Source organism: Microcebus murinus, chromosome 16 (assembly GCF_040939455.1).
Source record: "Microcebus murinus isolate Inina chromosome 16, M.murinus_Inina_mat1.0, whole genome shotgun sequence".
Taxonomy (NCBI): domain Eukaryota; kingdom Metazoa; phylum Chordata; class Mammalia; order Primates; family Cheirogaleidae; genus Microcebus; species Microcebus murinus.
The window spans coordinates 61923772-61944038 of record NC_134119.1 but is presented as its reverse complement, the minus strand read 5'-3'; the positions used below and the strand labels follow the sequence as shown (position 1 = coordinate 61944038).

General features: G+C 52.0%; 1 protein-coding gene across 4 annotated transcripts; it reads left to right on the top strand.

Moving 5' to 3' along the window:
* Positions 1 to 1113: 1113 nt before the first annotated feature.
* Positions 1114 to 19837, top strand: COQ8B (coenzyme Q8B). Of its 4 annotated transcripts, none has more exons than XM_012774548.3 (15): positions 1114 to 1514; positions 2196 to 2300; positions 2408 to 2527; positions 2672 to 2738; positions 4776 to 4853; positions 8520 to 8642; positions 8786 to 8871; positions 9959 to 10099; positions 10187 to 10268; positions 10970 to 11063; positions 13472 to 13613; positions 13763 to 13870; positions 15883 to 15948; positions 18386 to 18472; positions 19003 to 19837. In XM_012774548.3, the coding sequence occupies exons 2-15, from the start codon at positions 2199 to 2201 to the stop codon at positions 19321 to 19323; spliced, it is 1617 nt and encodes a 538-aa protein (XP_012630002.1). In that variant the 5' UTR covers positions 1114 to 1514; positions 2196 to 2198; the 3' UTR covers positions 19324 to 19837. The 4 variants fall into 4 exon arrangements, with proteins under 4 accessions (XP_012630002.1, XP_020138838.1, XP_012629999.1 ...); XM_020283249.2 differs by lacking the exon at positions 1114 to 1514 and adding an exon at positions 1710 to 1790; XM_012774545.2 differs by lacking the exon at positions 1114 to 1514 and adding an exon at positions 1758 to 1914.
* Positions 19838 to 20267: the final 430 nt, after the last annotated feature.

Sequence of the window (20267 nt, the reverse complement as noted above, 5' to 3'; positions counted from 1 at the left end):
GTTGGGTCGGGAGCGCTGTGCTCCTGATGGCGCACCAGTGGGGCCCCTCCTTACTCCCCCTGTGACTAATCCAACCTTCCTTTACCCTCAAGTGACCATTTCAGCCTCCCTAAAACTCCCAGTGACGAGTTCAGCCCGCGCCCATTCTTTACCCAGGGGCGGGACAGACTTTGAAAGACTTGGAAATCCCACAGGTGTGGGTTCAAGACCTGTGTCTGCCGCATCGCAGCTGAGTTACCTTGAGAGAAGGACTTCCGCTGCATTGAAGTTTCCATAAGAAATCTCTCATACATAGAGCACTTGTTCCGGACCAGGCCCTGACACCGTTTCAATGCTTCACTTTCTCACTAACGCTGAGCGATAAGGGATGCCATGGCCCCGTTTACACATGAGGACACTGAGGCTCAGAAGTCTGCCAGCCTCTACCTCTTGACTGTAGCCAGGGGGCTGTTTGATATGACCTCATGATATGTGAAGTGTGTGACACCAGGCCTGGCATTGTTAGCCGTAGCCCTGTAGCTTTAGTTATCGTCATAGGTGCTTTTTATATGTTTTGCCCCCGAGGGTGAGCTGCCACCCAGCTCCTGAGTCAGACCTTCACGTCTGGAGGGGCATCGGGGGTGGTTTCTATCTTGATATTGAGTCACCTGGTGGAGGGACACTGGGCATAGGTCCAAGGCTCTAAAATGAGTCATCTCTTTACATACCAATGAGAAATCAGAGGCAGGGGCCCACCTGGTACATCATGTAGGTTGGTAAGCAGAGGTCCATTTGAGTGAGGGACGAGGGCTCTTCTGAGGTAACACAGTACAGGGATAGAGACAGAAAGGCCTGATTCCCGACAAGGGGGATAGGACGGGGGCAGCGGGGTTCTGTGGGGGAAGCATCTTCATCACTCCCTCTCCCAGTGGTGGGAGAGGTGCCCCAACCAGCTGCTTCTATTCCAGACTGTGAGAAGAGGGGTGAGTCAGCCTGTTCCAACACATACATACACACACAGATGGGCTGGGAGCTAGTTTTCTGGGTTGCCAAGTTTCCTGACTCAGCACTGGGAATCTTGGCTGGGTGTGTTCTGGGAAATGTCAGGCTTACAGGAAACTGAGGGCTCCCACTCCCGCCATCCCGCAGGTGGGTGGGGAGCAGAGAGAGCAGGGTGAGTGAGGGAACAGAGAGGCTCTGTGTGCAAGTGAGGGGGGTTTGTGTACACGGGAGAGTTGAAGGTGTGAGCAGGAGACAGTCGGGGAGCAGAGCAAGGGGTTTATAGGCACAAGGAAGGAGGTTGCGTGCATAGATGTGAGTGTTTGTGCAAAGCGGGGGAGCCCATGTGCAAGGGAAATGTTTGCTGGGAAGAATGTGTGTTCAAAGGAGAGATGTTGGGCCTACCAGGGGTAAAAATAGGAAGGAAGGTTGGCAAGATGTTGGTGCAGATGAGAGGTGTGAAGTTCGTAAGGGATTGATGTTAGTAAGGACAGTGTGGAGAACAGAAAGGCCTGCCGCGTACAAGGCACTTTGAGGTGAGTGAAAGGGTATAGTGGGCACGCGTGAGCTTCCACGGTACCCAGCATTCCCGGACTCCCGCCCTTGTGCCCAGATCCAGCACCTCGGCCCCGCCCCTGGCCCCGCCCCCCGCACACAGCGGGGCGCGCTTCGTGCCAGTCAGCGGAGCGCTGCTCCACCATTGGCTAGCTGACCGGAGGGGGCGGGTATGCAGAGGCTCCCGGAAACACCGGAGGCCCCCGCGCGTTGGGACTCGGAGCTCGAGAGCAGTTGGTGCTTAGCAACGAGAGGAGGTGCCCAGTAACGGGATTGGGGGACACCAGGAGGAATTATGAGTGCCTAGCAAGAGAGGACGGGAGTGCCCAGCAACGGGGGTGGTGTGTTTCAGAAAAGTGGAGCGGTAGCCCCGGAGGATCTGTGGGTGTCTAGTAACGAGGGAGGACCCTAGCAACGGCGAGGGTGGGAGAAGGGGAAAGTGGGTTTTGGGAGGCGCGCAGGAAGAGCTGTGTGTTCCTAGCAACGAGGTGGGAACCAAGAGACACTGCAGGAGTCTATTAACAGGGGATGAAGTCTTTAGTGGGTGGTAAAGCTTAGAGAGTGGACACAGGGAAATGTGTGGGCCCCGCAAAGAAGAAGAGGAAAGCAGGGAGGCCAGTCCTGCAACTCCTACCTAAATAATCCCTCCTCTTCTCCCCCAGGCGATGTGGCTGAAGGTGGGGGGCCTACTGCGGGGGACCCGTGGACAGCAGGGCCAGATTGTTGGACTGCCTTGTGGGACCCTGGGGCCTGGGGCCCACTGGTGGGTAAGAGGTTGGGGTGACTGCAAGGGGTAAAAGGACAGGGAAGGATCCAAAAGGACTAGGCAAACCCTATGTTCTCCACTCCTTACCAGAGTCCATGTCTCTTGCAGGGGCCGTGTGGGGGTTCTTGGGCCCAAAAGTTTCATCAGGATGGGCCTGGAAGAGGCCTGGGTGAGGAGGATATTCGCAGGGCACGGGAGACCCGTCTCAGCAAGACACCCCGGCCCCAGGTATCATTGCCCTCACCTACCCAGCAACACCCCTTGAAGGCTGCTGGCCCCCAGAGCTTGGGGAAGGGAGGGGTGGCAGGTTGGTTGGACTCCCTGAGCACTATGCCCACCTTCCTGCCCTCAAACCTTCTCCCTGTTTCCCAGCTGAGTGACCGTTCTCGAGAACGCAAGGTACCTGCCTCCCGCATCAGCCGCTTGGCCAACTTTGGGGGTAGGTGTGACTTTGGAGGATCTAGATGTAACTCAGATTAGAGGAGGCAACACTTACAAAATGAAGCAAGAGAGAGGATGAATTAGAGACAGAGACAGGAAGGAGAGACATCGAAAAAGAGATGAAGACCCTGAGAACCTACAATGGTCCTGGCCCCATACATGCATGCACTGGCTGCACCAAATAAATGAATGTTTATTTCCATTCTGTAGATGAGGAAATAGAAACTAAGAAAGGTGAGGCAACTTGACTCTGGATTATGCAGCTGGACGATTCAAATTTCACAACTTGCATGAAATAATTTAGTGGATTGCAACCAGCATTAATGAAGAAGAAAATACAAAATATCAGTATACCTGTACAGCAAGGGAAAGTCTTGTTTCATGAACCTTGTTTCATGAACCTTGATCTGTGCCAGTTATAATGGAACCGTCTTCTTTACTGTGGATCATGGTTCAAGTTGTTTTTTTGTTTGTTTTTTTTTTTGAGACAGAGTCTCACTCTGTTGCCTAGGCTAGAGTGAGTGCTGTGGCGTCAGTCTAGCTCACAGCAACCTCAAACTCCTGGGCTCAGGCGATCCTCCTGCCTCAGCCTCCCGCGTAGCTGGGACTACAGGCCTGCGCCACCATGCCCAGCTAATTTTTTCTATATATATATATTAGTTGGCCAATTAATTTCTTTCTATTTATAGTAGAGACGGGGTCTTGCTCTTGCTCAGGCTGGTTTCGAACTCCTGACCTTGAGCAATACGCCCGCCTCGGCCTCCCAGAGAGGTAGGATTACAGGCGTGAGCCACCGCGCCTGACCGTGGTTCAAGTTTTAAAGGTACAGATATTCACAGTCTAAAGAGGCAGTTGTGACCAGGCACAATGGCTCATGCTGGCAATCCTGGCGCTCTGGGAGGCTGAGGAGGGAGGATCGCTTGAGCTCATGAGTTTGAGACCAGCCTGAGCAAGAGCAAGACCCCATCTCTACAACAAATAGAAAAAATTAGCTGGGCGTGGTGGTGCAGGCCTGCAATCCCAGCTATACAGGAGGCTGATGCAGGAGAATCACTTGAGCCCAGGAGTTTGAGGTTGCAGTGAGCTACGATGACACCACTGCACCACTGCGCGCCTCCCAAAACCCACTTTCCCCTTCTCCCACCCCTCGCCGTTGCTAGGGTCCTCCCTCGTTACTAGACATCCACAGATCCTCCGGGGCTACCGCTCCACTTTTCTGAAACACACCACCCCCGTTGCTGGGCACTCCCGTCCTCTCTTGCTAGGGGCAACAGAGAGAGACTCTGTTTCAAAAAAATTAAAAATTAAAAAAAATTAAAAGGCAGTCCAGTGCACTGTTTGGAGCTTTGGCACCAGGCTACCTAGGGTTCAAAGGGTTACTCTGCTGTGCCCTCACTTTGAGACTGTGGGTAATTACTTCTCTAAGCCTCAATTTCCTTTTGTATAAAATGGAAGTTTTTCTGTAAAACATTTCACAAAGGTGAGGACACCTTATCTGAGGACAAAATAAGTTAATGCATATAAGGCACTGGGAACAGTACGTAGCATGTAGAAAGCTCTTGCTCAGGATGATCTTGCACTCCTAGACTGAAGCAATCCTCCTATCTCCACTTCCCAGAGTGCAAGGTTACAGACATGAGCCACTGCACCCGGCCCTCAAGGCTGCCTTAACCTTGGCTGCACCCTAGAATCATCTGGGATACTAAAAACAAAGTAAAAATTCCCAGGCCTCACCTCAGGCCACTTTAATCAGAATCGGACGTGGGGTCTGTGCATCGTATTTACAAAAGCTCCTCTGGGGATGAGTGTGCAGCCAAGGCTAAGAACTGATTGGAGGGAGACAGATGTGGAGAGAAGAACAAAGAAAGAGGTAACTCACCTTGAAGGGAACTCCAAGCAGGAAGAGAGTCAGAGAGTGATTTAGAGACAGAGATATACAGAGACAAGCATGCCTAGAGAGAAACTGAGAGAGGAGAGAGGGTCAGGGGAGGACACCCCAGTCAAGCAGCACTCAGGCTTCTCTCTTGTTCTCCAGGACTGGCTGTGGGCTTGGGGCTGGGTGCGCTGGCCGAAATAGCCAAGAAGTCCCTGCCAGGAGGACAACTGCAGCCAGGTGAGTGAGTCTTACTGCCGGGTTTCAGATCCTGGCCTTGCTGTGTGACCTGGGGCAGGTGGCTTCATGTCTCTGAGTCCCAGTTTCCCATCTGGAAGATGGAGGTGATGATAACATGTCCAGCTCTTAGAGTTTTTGTGACGTGCTCAGAACAGGGCTAAACCACTATCAGGGTTGTGATTAACAGAAGCATATTATCTGAGAAAAAATGTAAGCCATTGGGAATTCCTAACTCTGACCAGGAGAAGAAAGCTGAAAATCAGTGTGCTAGTGGGCGGTATGTGTACAACACAGGTGGAATTAGATGTGTAGCATTTGTGGGTAAGAGTCCTCAACCAATGTTTTGAAATGAAAGTGGGGGTTGATATTCTAGATTAAACAGAGACAAAAGAGACATTAATTTACAAATGGATTAGTGTTTGGTAGGACTAAACAAAAAAAAATTTACAAATGGAATATGTGAACCATGATTGGATGTTAGTTTGAAAAAAAGAATTACTATGAAAGACTCTTTAGGGACAGTCGGAAAATCTGCATATGGACAGAATAGATGTTAGGGAATTAGTGTTCATTTTCCTACATGTAATTGTGGTATTGTGATTGTGTTGGAATATCCTTATTCTTAGCAAAGCTTAAGTGCAACTACATGCAAGTGGGTCAGCAAAAAGTAATAATAGTAAGTGTGTGAGTACACACAGATAAAACAGATGAAGCAGAATGTTACCATGTTGAATCGAGGTGGAGGGTGTGCAGTGTTCATGATATTATGTATGCAGCTTTTCTGTCTTATTTGGATGTTTTTCAGTAAAAAGTTAAGGGTAGGCGGAGGATTAGGCTTTGGGTAAGGCCAGCCTGAGTCTGTACATTGCTCTACCATTTCCATGCTGTGCGACCCAGGGCCAGGTGCTGCACCTCTCTGAATCATTTGCTTCCTCGCCCTGAAAATTAAAGTATTGATGGTTTTTACTTCCTGGGGTGATTGTGGGCATTCAGCCAGAGAGTCCACAAAGACATTTAGTATTTGGCCTGGAAAACAGTGAGCACTCAATAAAATTGAGCTCAATAACATTTTTGAGACAGAGTCTTGTTCTGTCACTGTAGGTAGAGTACAGTGGTGTCTTCATAGCTCACTGCAACCCCAACTCCTGGGCTCAAGTGATCCTCCTGCCTTAGCCTTCCAAGTAGCTGGGACTACAGGCATGCGCCACCATGCCCGGCTAATATTTTCTATTTTTAGTAGAGACAGGTCTCACTCTTGCTCAGACTGCTCTCAAACTCCTGACCTCAAGCGATCATCCCACCTCTACCTCCCAGTGTGCTAGGATTACAGGTGTGAGCCATTTGCCCCCTTATAACATTTTTATAAAATTAACAAAAGCTTATGAAATGCTTTACTAAAGAATAATGTAGGCCAGGCGGTGGCTCACGCCTGTAATCCTAGCATTCTGGGAGGCCGAAGTGGGTGGATCGCTCAAGGTCAGGAGTTCAAAATGAGCCTGAGCAAGAGTGAGACCCAGTCTCTACCAAAAATAGAAAGATTAATTGGCCAACTAAAAATATATAGAAAAAATTAGCCGGGCATGGTGGCACATGCCTGTAGTCCCAGCTACCCGGGAGGCTGAGGCAAGAGGATTGCTTGAGTCCAGGAGTTTGAGGTTGCTGTGAGCTGGTCTGACACCACGGCACTCTGCCCGGGCAACAGAGTGAGACTCTGTCCCAAGGAAAAAAAAAAAGAATAATGTAATTTGTATATAAAACCATGCACACATACCTGTAAGTATACAGCTTGGTACATTTTCACAAAGTTGACACATCTGAACCCAAATTAAGAAGCCCTAGAACAGCAGTTCTCAAACTGCTTGGTTTCAGGATTCCTACACACCCTTAAAACTGATGAATGGATAAATAAAATGTGTTATATGCATACGATGGAATATTATTCGGCCATAAATAGGAATGAATTCCTGACACATGCTGCAATGTGGAGGAATCTCGAAAACATTATGCTAAGTGAAAGCAGCCACACTCAGAAAGGCCACATATTGAATGATTCCATTAATATGAAATGTACAGAACAGAAGATCTGTAGAGACAGAAAGTAGATTAGTGGCTATCAAGGTCGGGGGAGAAGGGGGAAATGGGGAGTAACTGATAATGCATATAGGGTATTTGTTGGTTGGTTTTTCAGTGCCGAAACCACGATGGGTTTCTTTTCTTCTTTCTTCCTTTTTTATTTCTAAAGTTTTTTTTTTTGAGACAGAGTCTCGCTTTGTTGCCCAGGCTAGAGTGAGTGCCGTGGCGTCAGCCTAGCTCACAGCAACCTCAAACTCCTGGGCTCGAGCGATCCTTCTGCCTCAGCCTCCCGAGTAGCTGGGACTACAGGCATGCGCCACCATGCCCAGCTAATTTTTTATATACATATCAGTTGGCCAATTAATTTGTTTCTATTTATAGTAGAGACGGGGTCTCGCTCTTGCTCAGGCTGGTTTAGAACTCCTGACCTCGAGCAATCCGCCCGCCTCGGCCTCCCAGAGTGCTAGGATTACAGGTGTGAGCCACCGCGCCCGGCCTATATTTCTAAAGTTTTTTTCAGAGGTAGATACATTCCTGAAGGGTATAGGGCTTCTTTTTGGGGTGATGATAATGTCCTAAAATTGATTATGGCGATGTTTGTATAACTCTGTGAATATACTAAAAGCCATTGAATTGGATGCTTTAAATGGGGAATTATATAGTATGCAAATTATTTTACTATAAATCTGTTAAAAATAGAATGAGGACCCTAAAGAGCTTGTTTATGTGGGTTGTATTTATCACTGTTTACTGTATTAGAGGTTAAAACTGAGAAATTTTTAAAACACAAGAACACACACAAACACATTCCATCAGCTGTCAAAATGATGATGTCCTCACATGTCCTGGAGCCTCTGGAAGATTCCACTGGATGCTTTTTGGAGCATGGGAGTGAAAAAAAAGGCAAATAACATCTTAATATGGTGAAAATAGTTTGATCTCACAGACCCCCTTAAAAGGTGTCAGAGACTCTCAGGGTCTCAGGGTCATTTTGAGAATCGCTGCCCTGAGTTTCCAGAAGCTCCTCTCATGTCCCCACCTTGTCAGTCCCCTCACCAAAGATGACCACTGTCTTGGCTTCTGACATACTAGATTAGTTTTGCCTGTTCATGTAATTGGACTGTATAGTCCCTTACGCATCTGGCTTCTTTTACTCAAGGTTAAGTTTGTGAGCTGCGTCCGTGTTATTTTATGTGGTTGTAGCTTGTTTATTCAGTACTGCAGTAGTCACTCTGTGACTGTTCCCCAAGCTGTAGTCATTTGGGTTGTTTCCAGTTTGGGACTGTTATAAATAGTGCTGCTGTGAACATCCTTGTACTACTCTCTGTTGATGGACATATTGATGCATGTCTCTTGGGTATAAGAGGAATAGGAGAGGAACTGCACTGGGCATCGGTGTGTGCTTTACTAGAAACTTCTCAGCTGTTTTCCAAAGGGCTTGTGCCAGAATGCTCTCATCAGCAGCGTCTGAGCTCAGGTTGCTGCCCAACTTTGCCAACTCTTGATATTGCTATTTTTGTTTTAACCATTCTGGTTGCTGTGCAGGAATGATTTCTGCGATTGTCATACTGATGGTTATTCTCTCCTTCCCAGAGGGCAGCTCCCGGCTGGGCTCCAGCCCCTTCCTCTCGGAGGCCAACGCCGAGCGGATTGTGCAGACCTTATGTACAGTTCGGGGGGCCGCCCTCAAGGTTGGCCAAATGCTCAGCATCCAGGGTACAACATGACCCTCAACGCCTGACCCCTGACCTCACTTTCGCCCCACTCCTACCCATCAACAAGACTCAACTTGAGATACTCACACAGGGCTCCCCCTTTCCTCCTCCCTCACTGCTCCCCTCATCCCGCTGTCTCCCAAGACAACAGCTTCATCAGCCCCCAGCTGCAGCGCATCTTTGAGCGGGTCCGCCAGAGCGCCGACTTCATGCCCCGCTGGCAGATGCTGGTGAGTGCCCGGTGAGGGAGGGCCAGCTTGGGAGAGGCGAGCTCCCATCTCCCCTGGCCCGCCTGACCCTCCTGGCTTCATAGCTCTACTCCCTGTCTGACTCCGAGCCTCAGTTTCCCCTTCTGTAAAATGGGGATCACCAAAGCACACACCTCATAGCATTGCTGTCATGATCAAATGAGAGGACGGTGAAGAGTGCCTCGTCCAGTCCTGGGCACAGAGTCATACTCCGTCAAGGCAGCCAAGTGCAGTAGTCAGGGACCAGACTTCATGGATTCCAGCCCTATCTCTGCCACTCACTACCTGTGTGATCTCAGACATGTGGCTTGACCTCTCTGTGCCTCAGTTACCTTGTCTGGGAAATGGGGACAGTGATATCTACACCCACATCCTAGGGTTACGTAAATTAGTCTGTGTAGAGCACTTAGAACAGCCCTTGACACACCAAGAGTGACATGCAGGTTTTAGCTGTGATTATTACTGTTCTTTTCATTAAAGGAGAGTGTCTGTGAATAGGTTGGCACAGTGCCTGGCACTGAGTAAGTCTCCAAGACATAAGCTGTTCTTCTAATAACTTGGTAAGGGCTTGGAGTCCAGAATCCAGCCACCTGCCTGCCCTCCTGTCTTTGCTCTGCTCACTTGCCATGCGACCGCAGGTGGCTCTACCTCTCTCTGAGCCACTCCAAGTAGGCTCCGGCCCAAGAAAGCCCTTGTACAGTTTAGCTCCTCTTTATCCCATTGACTTTGAGATCATAATTCAATATAGGATTATAAGACAGGATTGTTCTCCATCTTAACCATAAATAATAGTAATCCCCACAACAGCCCGCACGACCTAGGGGGTGCAGGCTTGGGAAACACGTTGGGCTGAGCCTGCCATTCCATTCCACCAATGCCTGGCTGGTCACCGTAGGCAAGGGATCTCTCTCTGAGCCTCAGTTTCCCTGTGTGTAAGGTGGGGTGGCAGCCAAGAGCTTAGCCCAGGGCCCAGCACATGGAGAGTGCTGGGGTTGAACTCAGCACTCAGAGTCCAGGGATGAACTCAGCTGCCCAGATCCATCATGATAACTGTTGTGACCTCCCCCAGAGAGTTCTCGAAGAGGAGCTTGGCACGGACTGGCAGGCCAAGGTGGCCTCCTTGGAGGAGGTGCCCTTTGCCGCGGCCTCAATCGGGCAGGTGCACCAGGGCGTGCTGAGGGACGGCACGGAGGTGGCCGTGAAGATCCAGGTGAGGGGGGGAGGCCGGGCAGGGTGGGGTGGGCACCCTGCTGGTCCAGACAGTGACCCTTGCCCTCTGTCTCGCCTCTCCTCGCAGTACCCAGGTGTCGCCCAGAGCATCCAGAGCGACGTCCAGAACCTGCTGGCGGTGCTGAAGATGAGCGTGGCCCTGCCGGAGGGTGAGGTGCCTGTTTCCCCCGACTGAGGAGGATGCTTGGGAGAGGAGGCGGGGCTGGGCGGAGGGAAAGCGCAGCAGGGTGTGCGGGACGTGAGCAGAAGGGAGTGTTTATGTCGCTGTGTGTGTAACAGAAAGAAGGACACTGAGGCCAGGAGAGCCCAGAGAGCAGGAGTGTGTGTGGGGGACAAAACCTTACAGATTCAAACAGCTACAGAGAGACAGGGGCCCAGGCCAAAATCCAGAAACAGGCAGCAGAGCTTGTGCAGCGCCAGGAAAGGGACTGGGGGTGGAAAAAGAGCCACAGAAGCAGAAGGGGTGTTAGTGGGACAGCTTGTTTGTGTCAGAGCACGTGAGAAGGCGCCTGGAGAAGGGGGAGCGGGCTGTGTCTGTGTGAGAGGGAGGGAGGGAGGGACAGGCCCAGAAGTGAGATCCAGAGGCTGACAGCGACAGGAGAGCATCAGTAGGAAAGAGAGATGGAAAAGGGGCACGCCTGGGAACTGGGGTGCGGGAGCCCAGGAGAGAGCCCTCAGAAGAGACCACAGTTGTATGAAGAACAGAGGGAAACTGTGGACAGACAGTGTGGTAAAAGGCCTGGAGCAAGGGCTGTGAGGGGCAGAGAGAGAGAGAGCACTGGCGAGAGAAGACAGCTATGGGTGGGGGCCCAGGGACCCCTTCCTCGCCTGACATGGCTGCCCGCCCCAGGCCTGTTTGCTGAGCAGAGCCTGCAGGCCCTACAGCAGGAGCTGGCCTGGGAGTGTGACTACCGTCGCGAGGCAGCTTGTGCCCAGAGCTTCAGGTGAGCTGAGTCCTTTGCCGGCCCTGGGCGCCCCTTTCCCCCAGCTTCCCACTTTCCCTCCCTCCCAGGCTGGGTGGGAAGTGGATGCCCCCAGCCTCTGGCAGCTGGAGCCCGGGGCGGGGCTGACAAACTCTTTTTCTCTTTCTTTCAATCATGTGTTCATCTGTCTGTCCATTCACTCATTACTTCACTTACCCATGTCCTCTGTAAGCTTCCACAGGTCACTTCTCCCTGAGTGTCAGTTTTCTCCTCTATGGGATGGGACTCGTATCCACTGTGGTCTGACATGGGCACTTAATCACACGATGTGACACTGTTACACACACTGGACTGACAGAGGGAGCAGAGCAGTCCGACAACACCAGGAGCTGGGGAGAAGGGGGCTCTAGGGCTTCCTTTGTGCACTGGGGTGGCGGGGGGAGGAGGAGAAATTGATATAAGCACTTTGGAGACTGGTTGGGCATCATGGAATAAGCCTTTATATTCACATACCCTATGGCCCAATAATTGTCCTTCTTGCTAAATACTCTGGGGACCTTTATGCCAGTATACACCATGAGACTTTTCTAGAATGCTCAAAGCAGCATTGTTTGCAAGAAACTACCCAAACCTATCCGATTTTATCCAGCAAGGTGGATAAATAAGTTATAGTGTATTCATCAGTGGAATATTACACACCAGTGAAAATGGCCTGTAGCTATGTGGAATAGTGTGTTTATTCTTGGAAGCATGATATGCGACAATTAATGACACCTCAGGCCGGGCGCGGTGGCTCACGCCTGTAATCCTAGCTCTCTGGGAGGCCGAGGCGGGCGGATTGCTCAAGGTCAGGAGTTCAAAACCAGCCTGAGCAAGAGCGAGACCCCGTCTCTACTATAAATAGAAAGAAATTAATTGGCCAACTGATATATATATAAAAAATTAGCCGGGCATGGTGGCGCATGCCTGTAGTCCCAGCTACTCGGGAGGCTGAGGCAGAAGGATCGCTCGAGCCCAGGAGTTTGAGGTTGCTGTGAGCTAGGCTGACGCCATGGCACTCACTCTAGCCTGGACAACAAAACGAGACTCTGTCTCAAAAAAAAAAAAAAAAAAAAAAAATGACACCTCAGTGGGATCCTCCCCAGTGTGGCTCACACATTTCTTAAGGATCTATAATGTGCAAAGCTCTGTGGACAGAGAGTAAGAGGAAAGTCAGCAGAAGGCAGTGGTTAGGCATGGACCCCAGGTCAGCCCTTAACAGGCTGCATAGCCCGAATCTGTGCAGTGGCCTCAGGGGAGTGTCCTCACGGTGGGGCGAGGATACAAGGGAATTGTCCCAATTATTAATACATGCTCAGCACAGGGCCTGGCCACGAGGAGCGCTTCAAACATCAGATAGTTTATAAACAAGGACAAAAATACAAGCAAGACCTTGAGAGGGGCGTGAAGTGGGATGATGGGCCAGAGCACTCCCGTGTGGGATCTGGGGAGACCTCCTCCCCCACGGGATGTCCCAGTGCCCTTAGGATAGAACCCCCATCCTTCCCCTGCTCCCCACAGGTCCTCAGCCAGAGGCTTGCTCATGTGCTTCACCTCCCAAGTCTTACGTTGACATACTTATGTCAGTCTGTGATTGGTGTGTTGGCTTGTTAGAGTATAGTCTCCTGGTGTGGGCACAGGTCCAGGGACTGGTTCATTCACTGCTCTGTCCCCAGCACTGTCCAGCACAGGCACAGGCACATAGAAGAAATCCTTTGCTTTACTCTTTTTTTTTTTTTTTTTTGGAGACAGAGTCTCGCTTTGTTGCCCAGGCTAGAGTGAGTGCCGTGGCGTCAGCCTAGCTCACAGCAACCTCAAACTTCCGGGCTCAAGCAATCCTCCTGCCTCAGCCTCCCAAGTAGCTGGGACTACAGGCACGTGCCACCATGCCTGGCTAATTTTTTCTATATATATTAGTTGGCCAATTAATTTCTTTCTATTTATAGTAGAGACAGGGTCTCGCTCTTGCTCAGGCTGGTTTCGAACTCCTGATCTTGAGCAGTCCGCCTGCCTCAGCCTCCCAGAGTGCTAGGATTACAGGCGTGAGCCACCGCGCCCGGCCCTTTGCTTTACTCTTGTTCAGCGTAGTGACTCCAAGGAGTGACCTGTGAGTGTCACTATAAACTTCACAGATTTTTTTATATCCGTGGCTATATCAGACCCAGTTTAGGGGCAGGGACAGAGTAGGCACCTTGGGGATATTTGTTAAATGTCAGTCCTGCCAGGTATTGGCCATCACCCAGGGCAGACAGAGGCAAGAGAAGGGCAGGAAGGAAGGGAAGACATGGGCTGTTCAGGAAGGACTTCTTGGAGGAGAAGGTGGAGGCCTCAAGCTGGGTCACAGGCGCCTGAAACACAAAGCCCCTTCCCTCCCTTCCCTCCTGCCCCAGGCAGCTGCTGGCAGACGACCCGTTCTTCCGGGTGCCAGCTGTGGTTAAGGAGCTGTGCACAACAAGGGTGCTGGGCATGGAGCTGGCCGGAGGGGTCCCCCTGGACCAGTGCCAGGGCCTGAGCCAGGACATCCGGAACCAGGTACGTGGTCTCATGGCCCGGTAGGGAGGGCACTGCCCCAGGGTGGGGCTGGCACAGAGGGCCGGGCCCACAGTCTCTTTCTAGGCCGGTGAGGGCTCTACAGGGGCATATTGTGCTGAGATGTCCTTTACTCCTTGTTCCCACCCCAGATTTGCTTCCAGCTCCTGAGGCTATGTCTGCGGGAGCTGTTTGAGTTCCGATTCATGCAGACAGACCCCAACTGGGCCAACTTTCTGTATGACGCCTCCAGCCACCAGGTTGGTTCCTTGTGATATGTGTGTCAGGGTATGTTAGCTGAAAATGTTCCTTGATATTTCAGTAGCTCAACACAATAGCAGTTTATTAACCACACAACAGGCCCTTCTCCATGTGGTGATTCAGGGACCCAGGCTCCTTCCCTTTTGCGATTGTGCTGTCCCCCCTAGGGCCTTGCAATGCTCTGCTTCCGCTGGAAGGGGAAAGAGAAGTTGGGAGGCTAACCCCCTGCCTAACTGCTTTGGCCAGAAATGACACATCATTTCCTTTACCATTCCAGCAGTGAGAACTGGCATACCGCCTGTCTAGGTCCAAGGGATGCTGGAAATGGAGTCCCTGGCTAGGCAGTGGTTTCCTAGTGTCATGTGACAATATAGAAGAGAAAGTGCTTTTGGAAGGCAGTTAGCCAACACCTGCTGTATTTATGCCCCCACTCTCTGCCTCTTGACAGGATGACAAGACATCCCTGCCCTTGCCTTCTCAGGGTTCCCTGTCCAGTGGGGGACCTCACCACACAACTGTGACCGAAAGTAGTTAGCACCATGACAAGGAGGCACAGGCAGAGGGGTCAGGGTTGGGATGGGGGAGGCATAGGAAATTTGGCTGACCGGGCCTGGGGCAGGGTAAACCAAGTAAAGCTGAGACCAGAGAGAAGAGAAGGAGACAGCACCCAGAAGGCAGAGTGGAGTGTTCCCAGGGTGTCCAAAAACCCAGAGGCGAAGGTTTGCACTTGCAGACTTCTGTTGTCTGTGGACACATCTTCACCTTTAGCAGAGGTTGCTAAGTGGCTCTCCAAAGTGGTCTGTCCCCATTTTGTCCCCAGAGAGATCTTTCTAAAACACAAATCTGGTCAAGATACCCCTTCTGCAGCTCCCAGCACCTTCAGAATCAAGTGTGAGCCCTTTGCTAAGCATCCTCTGTCCCAGAGTGTCCAGCCTCAGTCCTTTGTCCCCCCTCTCCCAGCATGCACCCTGTGGCCTCTCCTAGGCTCACACCCCATGGAAGTGTTTATCAAACACCAGGAGGTGATACGAGCCCTGACATCAATTTATTTGAGTTCCAACAGCATTTTTTATTTTAATGGACTAGAATAGAAAACATCAGTGTATCACAGATGGGAGGGATCCATGTTATTGGGGACACTTGTTTAATGTTTATATTTATGGGTGCATATGCACCGACACCCAGTACAAGCTTTCTTTCTTACTGTGGGTTGTAGTCAGTTCCAACTTCACTGCCCTAGAGAAACTCTTACACACATGTTCCTCGAGCACAAAAATCAGAAAGAACCACAATGTCCGTCAGCCAGTAAGTGCTTTGTGATATAATCATGCAATGAAATCCTTATATAGCATGGAAAATGAATGGATGAGCTAGAGCTGCACATAGCAATGGGGATAAAGTGCAAAATCATTTTGGGCAAAAAAACACAAGGTGCAGGATAACCACAGTAAATACCATTTATATGAAGTTTTAAAATATGCAGATCATCATGATACATTGTTTATGGATACACACATGCAGAAAATGTAGAAATACATGCATGGGAATTTCAGGATATAATAACAAGTTCAAGAACGTAGTAACTCTGGAAAAGACCTTGGGGACATGGGGGAGGTTCATCAGGACAGGATACACAGGAGGCTCTACCTGGATTGATGGTATTTTATATTTTAAGCTGGATGGTAGAATTTGTGGGTATTCATTTTACTTTTCCATATACTAATATTTTATTCTCTGGGTTTTTTTCTGTGTCTAAAATTTATTATTATATAAACAATTGGGACCAAAAGTAAATGAATAAATAAAAGCCAGATGCCTTCAGCTGCCCTATGAGGCAGACTGGAAGTGGGGACTGCAGGCCAGGAGCCCAGGGAGGCAGCGGCAGGGACTCTGGCTGGAGCGGGCAGGGTACAGGGTTGAGGGGAGGGAGAGACAGATCCTGGCTGGCCTGAGAGACAACAGGGGAATGTTAGTGGCTCCCAGCATTCCTTCCACCATTGCTCATTCCCAGGTGACCCTGCTGGACTTTGGTGCAAGCCGAGAATTTGGGACGGAGTTCACAGACCATTACATCGAGGTGAGTCCCCCCAACCCTGGGGCCTCTGAAGGGCTGAGGCTCAAGCCAGATACTAGGGCAGATGGGTAAGAAGGAGAAATACAGTATCTGGAATTAAGTAATAAATAATAATAATATTAGTAGCAGCTCACAAAGACTAAGCACTGAATATTATGTCAGGCACTGTTTTAAGTGCTTTACATAGAGTAACTAATTTCAACCATTGGCAACTCTATGAGGTAAGAACCATTTTTAGCCCTATTTTACAGATGAAGTAACTGGGGCTTAAAGAGGCTGAGCTGTTTGCCTAAGATCACAGCGGACCTGGGATTCAAACTCACGGTCTGGGTCCAGAGCCCATGCTCCAACCCCTGAGCACCCTGCTAAGCACCCTGCTAAGAGAAAGGCCCACAATGGCTATGTTGTCACCTCCCCAGGCCCACTGTCCAGGCCTGTTGTCTAGCCTGTGCTTATGTACCCCCTGCAATCTGCTCCCTAGGGGCAACTCTGTCCGTAGGAAGCACTTTGTTACCTCCTTTGCCTGTGCCTCCCACCTACCAGGTCACTTTGTCTCAGAGTCTGCAGAGATCCCATCTCATTAATTTGGCAAGATTGGACATTTGACTTGGGTCTTCTAATCATTTAGCCATCAGTCCGCACATTCTCTGATACCTCCTCTGTGCCCGGCTCTATTCTGGGCAATACCAGGGACACAGCAGTGACCTAGGTCCAACTCAGATCCTGCCTTTACAGTGGGAGGAGAGACAGTGAGGACCCAGAGTGGACAGGACTGGGATGGGGTAAGCACAGGGGACTGAGAGAGCCCAGGGGAGGAGCCTGAGCCAGCCTGGGGAGTCAGGGGGGACTTCCCGGGGAAGAGATGTCAGAGTTGAGAACTGAGGGATGAGGAGGACCAATCAGGAAAAGGCTAGGAGGGTATTGCAAATAACAACATGTGCAAAGGCCGAGAGACAACAAAGACTATTCCTATTGAAGCAGTGCTTCTCAAACCGGTGGCTATCCCGAGAAAGTGCAGATTCAGATCCAGAGTTAGGCGTTAGATACTGCATTTGTCATTTGCTCCCAGATGATGCCAGGATGACGCTAGTGCTACCCATAGGGGGACCACACTTTGAGTATTTGAGGAGTAAGGCCCTAGAGCACTAAAAAGAAGCTCTTATGTGACTAGGAGGACAGGTGGGGGCAGAGCAGGAGCCAGTGATGAGGCTGGAACCAAATCACCCTGGGTCTTAGAGGCCACGCTTTGCAGCTTGTACTTCATCCAGGTGCCCTGGGGAAGCTGGAAAGGATTTGAGCAGGGGAGGGACACAGTCAGATTTAGAAAACTCCACTGAATAACAAGTGGGCTCTAAGACTAGGGGCTGAGAGCCCAGGGAGGGCTGGAGAGAGGAGGAGGGGACAGTTGGGAGAGATGCCTTGTGGACAGTTCATGGGAGCTGACAGGCGGGGAATCAGAGGAGGGAGGTATCCAGGACAAGGCCTAGGGCTCTGAGAAGGAACAGGAAGGAGGAGCTGGTGACCGCCCACCCCCTGCACACACAGGCCTCTTGGGGCCCTCTGCAGGCCACTTGAGGCACAAAGCCAAGGGCCCTCTGGGCAGCTGGGACATCCTGCCTCCCACCCTTCCCACCCAGGCCTGCAGCCTTTGCCAGTTTAAAAAGTCCTGTCACACTGCCCCCTGAGGACCACAGGCCTGACAGATGGCCAGACAGGCTGGGGCAGGAGGGAGCAGAGACAGAACAGACTGCCAGATTAATCCTGTATCCCCTTCCTCGCAAGAAAGGGCAAGGCAGTGGCTAAGGGTTGGACCCGGTTCCACTCCACACTCGGAGCCCGTTTCCTTTTCTGTGCAGTAGAGACCCTTGCATCCACGTCTCAGTCGTAACAGAGCGTGGTGTTCAGGGCGCTTCCGACTCGCAGACACAGTGTTAGGCACTCCGCACCCTTCAACTTCATCCTCCCAACAACCCCATGAGGAAGATACTTTCGTCATCCCTGCTTCACAGATGGGAAAGTGGGGGCCCAAGAGGCAAAGTGACTTGCCCAGAGTCTCTCAGCCAGCGAGCAGCAGAGCTGGGATGGGGCCCAGGCAAGCTGGCTCCAGCCTGGCGCTTCCATGCCCATAACTGCTGCCCTCCCTGCATGAGCTCACTGCTGGAGAGACGCGTGACTCTCGGTGCCCTTCCATGGGGGCAGTTTCCAGGGCGGGACCCCTGACCACCTCCTCCCCAGCTCTGGAACAGTCTTGAGGGTGTCACAGGGGCAGAGTGTGGAGGAAGAAGCTTCCAGGTGAAAGGGAGGGCCCTGGTAGATGAGAATGGAGGTGGGTATTGGGTGGAGGGGTGGCCAGGCTTCTAGCTCCTTTTCTCCAGAAGCCCCCTTGAACCCTCGCTTGGCCTTTGGGCCTCTGTCTCTCCCACCCACACCCTCTCCCCAGGTGGTGAAGGCTGCAGCCGAGGGAGACAGAGACCGGGTCCTGCAGAAATCCCGAGACCTCAAATTCCTCACAGGCTTTGAAACCAAGGTTGGGAGACACTGGGGGAGTTGGGGGCCGGTGTCTATTGGGTGGGGAGTCAGGAGCTGTCATCTCTGCTGAGGGACTCTGGTGAAGGATGGGGCTTGTCTCCACTGGGGCGAGTGGAGGTTGTGTGTCAATGCAGGGAGTAGGGAACTCTAGCTATAATGGGGGCTCCGGGCAGGGGTGGCGGGACACACTGCTTGACTACTAAGGATCCCTGGGAAAGTGGCCACCACTTATGGGTTCTAGAGGGTCGGTGGCTGCTCATGGGTTCTGGGGGTGGGAGCAGAGGCTGCTTATCTGTGGACAGTAGAAGGCTACTTGTCTGTAGAAGGCTCTGAGAGAAAGCGAGGAGCTGTTTATTTTGGGGGAAATAGGAACTGCATGCTACTGGAGGCTCAGAAAGAGTGGAGGCTACTTGTTACTCTTGGGGGAGTGGGGGCTTGTGTTTATACGTGAGGAAGCTGAGAGCTGCTTCCGGGTTAAGTGCAGGGTTCTATGTCCATACCGGGTGCATCTGCTGTCCCCACCCCTAGGCATTTTCTGACGCCCACGTGGAGGCAGTAATGATCCTGGGGGAGCCCTTCGCCACCCAGGGCCCCTACGACTTTGGGGCAGGGGACACTGCCCGCCGCATACAAGGCCTCATCCCCGTGCTGCTGCAGCACCGCCTGCGTCCCCCACCTGAGGAGACCTACGCCCTGCACCGCAAGCTGGCTGGCGCTTTTCTGGCCTGCGCCCGCCTCCGCGCCCACATTGCCTGCAGGGACCTCTTCCAGGACACCTACAACCGATACTGGGCCAATCGCCAGACACAGCCACTGACCAGAGGGGACCTCAGGGCGGATCCCTCCTGACAGCCTCTGCGGGAGATCCCAGGTCCAGCCCCAGAGCTGGGCCACCCCCCGCTGTGGTTCCTCCTGTCCCTGCCCTCTCTGCTCTGGGACCAGGGGGCCCCCTTGGGTTTCCCAGCCTTGCCTAGCTCCCCTCCTTGGCCCAGGAGCTCAGGAAGCCCAGGGCTAGGGAACTTCCAAGTTCATGGCCTGTATCCTGCTGCTCCCCACTCCAAAGTGAGTGTCCAGGAATTCTAAGCCAGGGAAGCGGTTAACTTATTTCTGCCAACATGTGAGGGAGCCCTCAGGCCTTCTGCGTGCCATTATTGAGAACCGGACTCTGAGCGGGGGAGCCCCTCACCTCTGCCTGGGGTCTCCTGGTCTCCGAAAGAGAGATGGTGGCCAGTGGATTCAGCTCTCACCTTTGCCTCCCTCACTCTTCCACCAGCTGTCTTCACCCGGGTTCCAACCTCTCTGTGTGTTGGAGGGGTTGGGGGGTGGTGAACCTTCAGTGGGAATAAAAGCGACCCTCCCCTTCCCCCAGCTCTTTTCTGTGCTCGGGGTGGGGGAGAGGAACTCCCCGGCGGCCTCCAGGTGCAGATGGCTAGCCCCTCCCAACCCCCTTGTTTGGAAGCCCCAGCCCTGCCTGGGCCATCTGTTGCCAGGAACCTCCCCCTGCCAGTGCTGACCACCTGCTCGAAAGGCTGTGGCAGCTGAGAAGGCCTCCCCCACACACTGCCTCTCAGCCTCCCGGCTTCCCGGCTTCCCGGCTTCAGGCTCCCTCCCCTAGCTCCCGGCAACCTCGCCTTTGCTAATGGGCCCTAATGCCCCTGCCAGCTGCCTTGCCAAACCCACAGGACTGGGGGAGGAGCGGGGGCGCCGTAGCGGCCACGACCGCGCCCTGGTTCCAGCCCGGCGCCCCCGCCCTCAAAGCCGAACCGTTCGGGTACCAGGATGTCGGGGTCTGT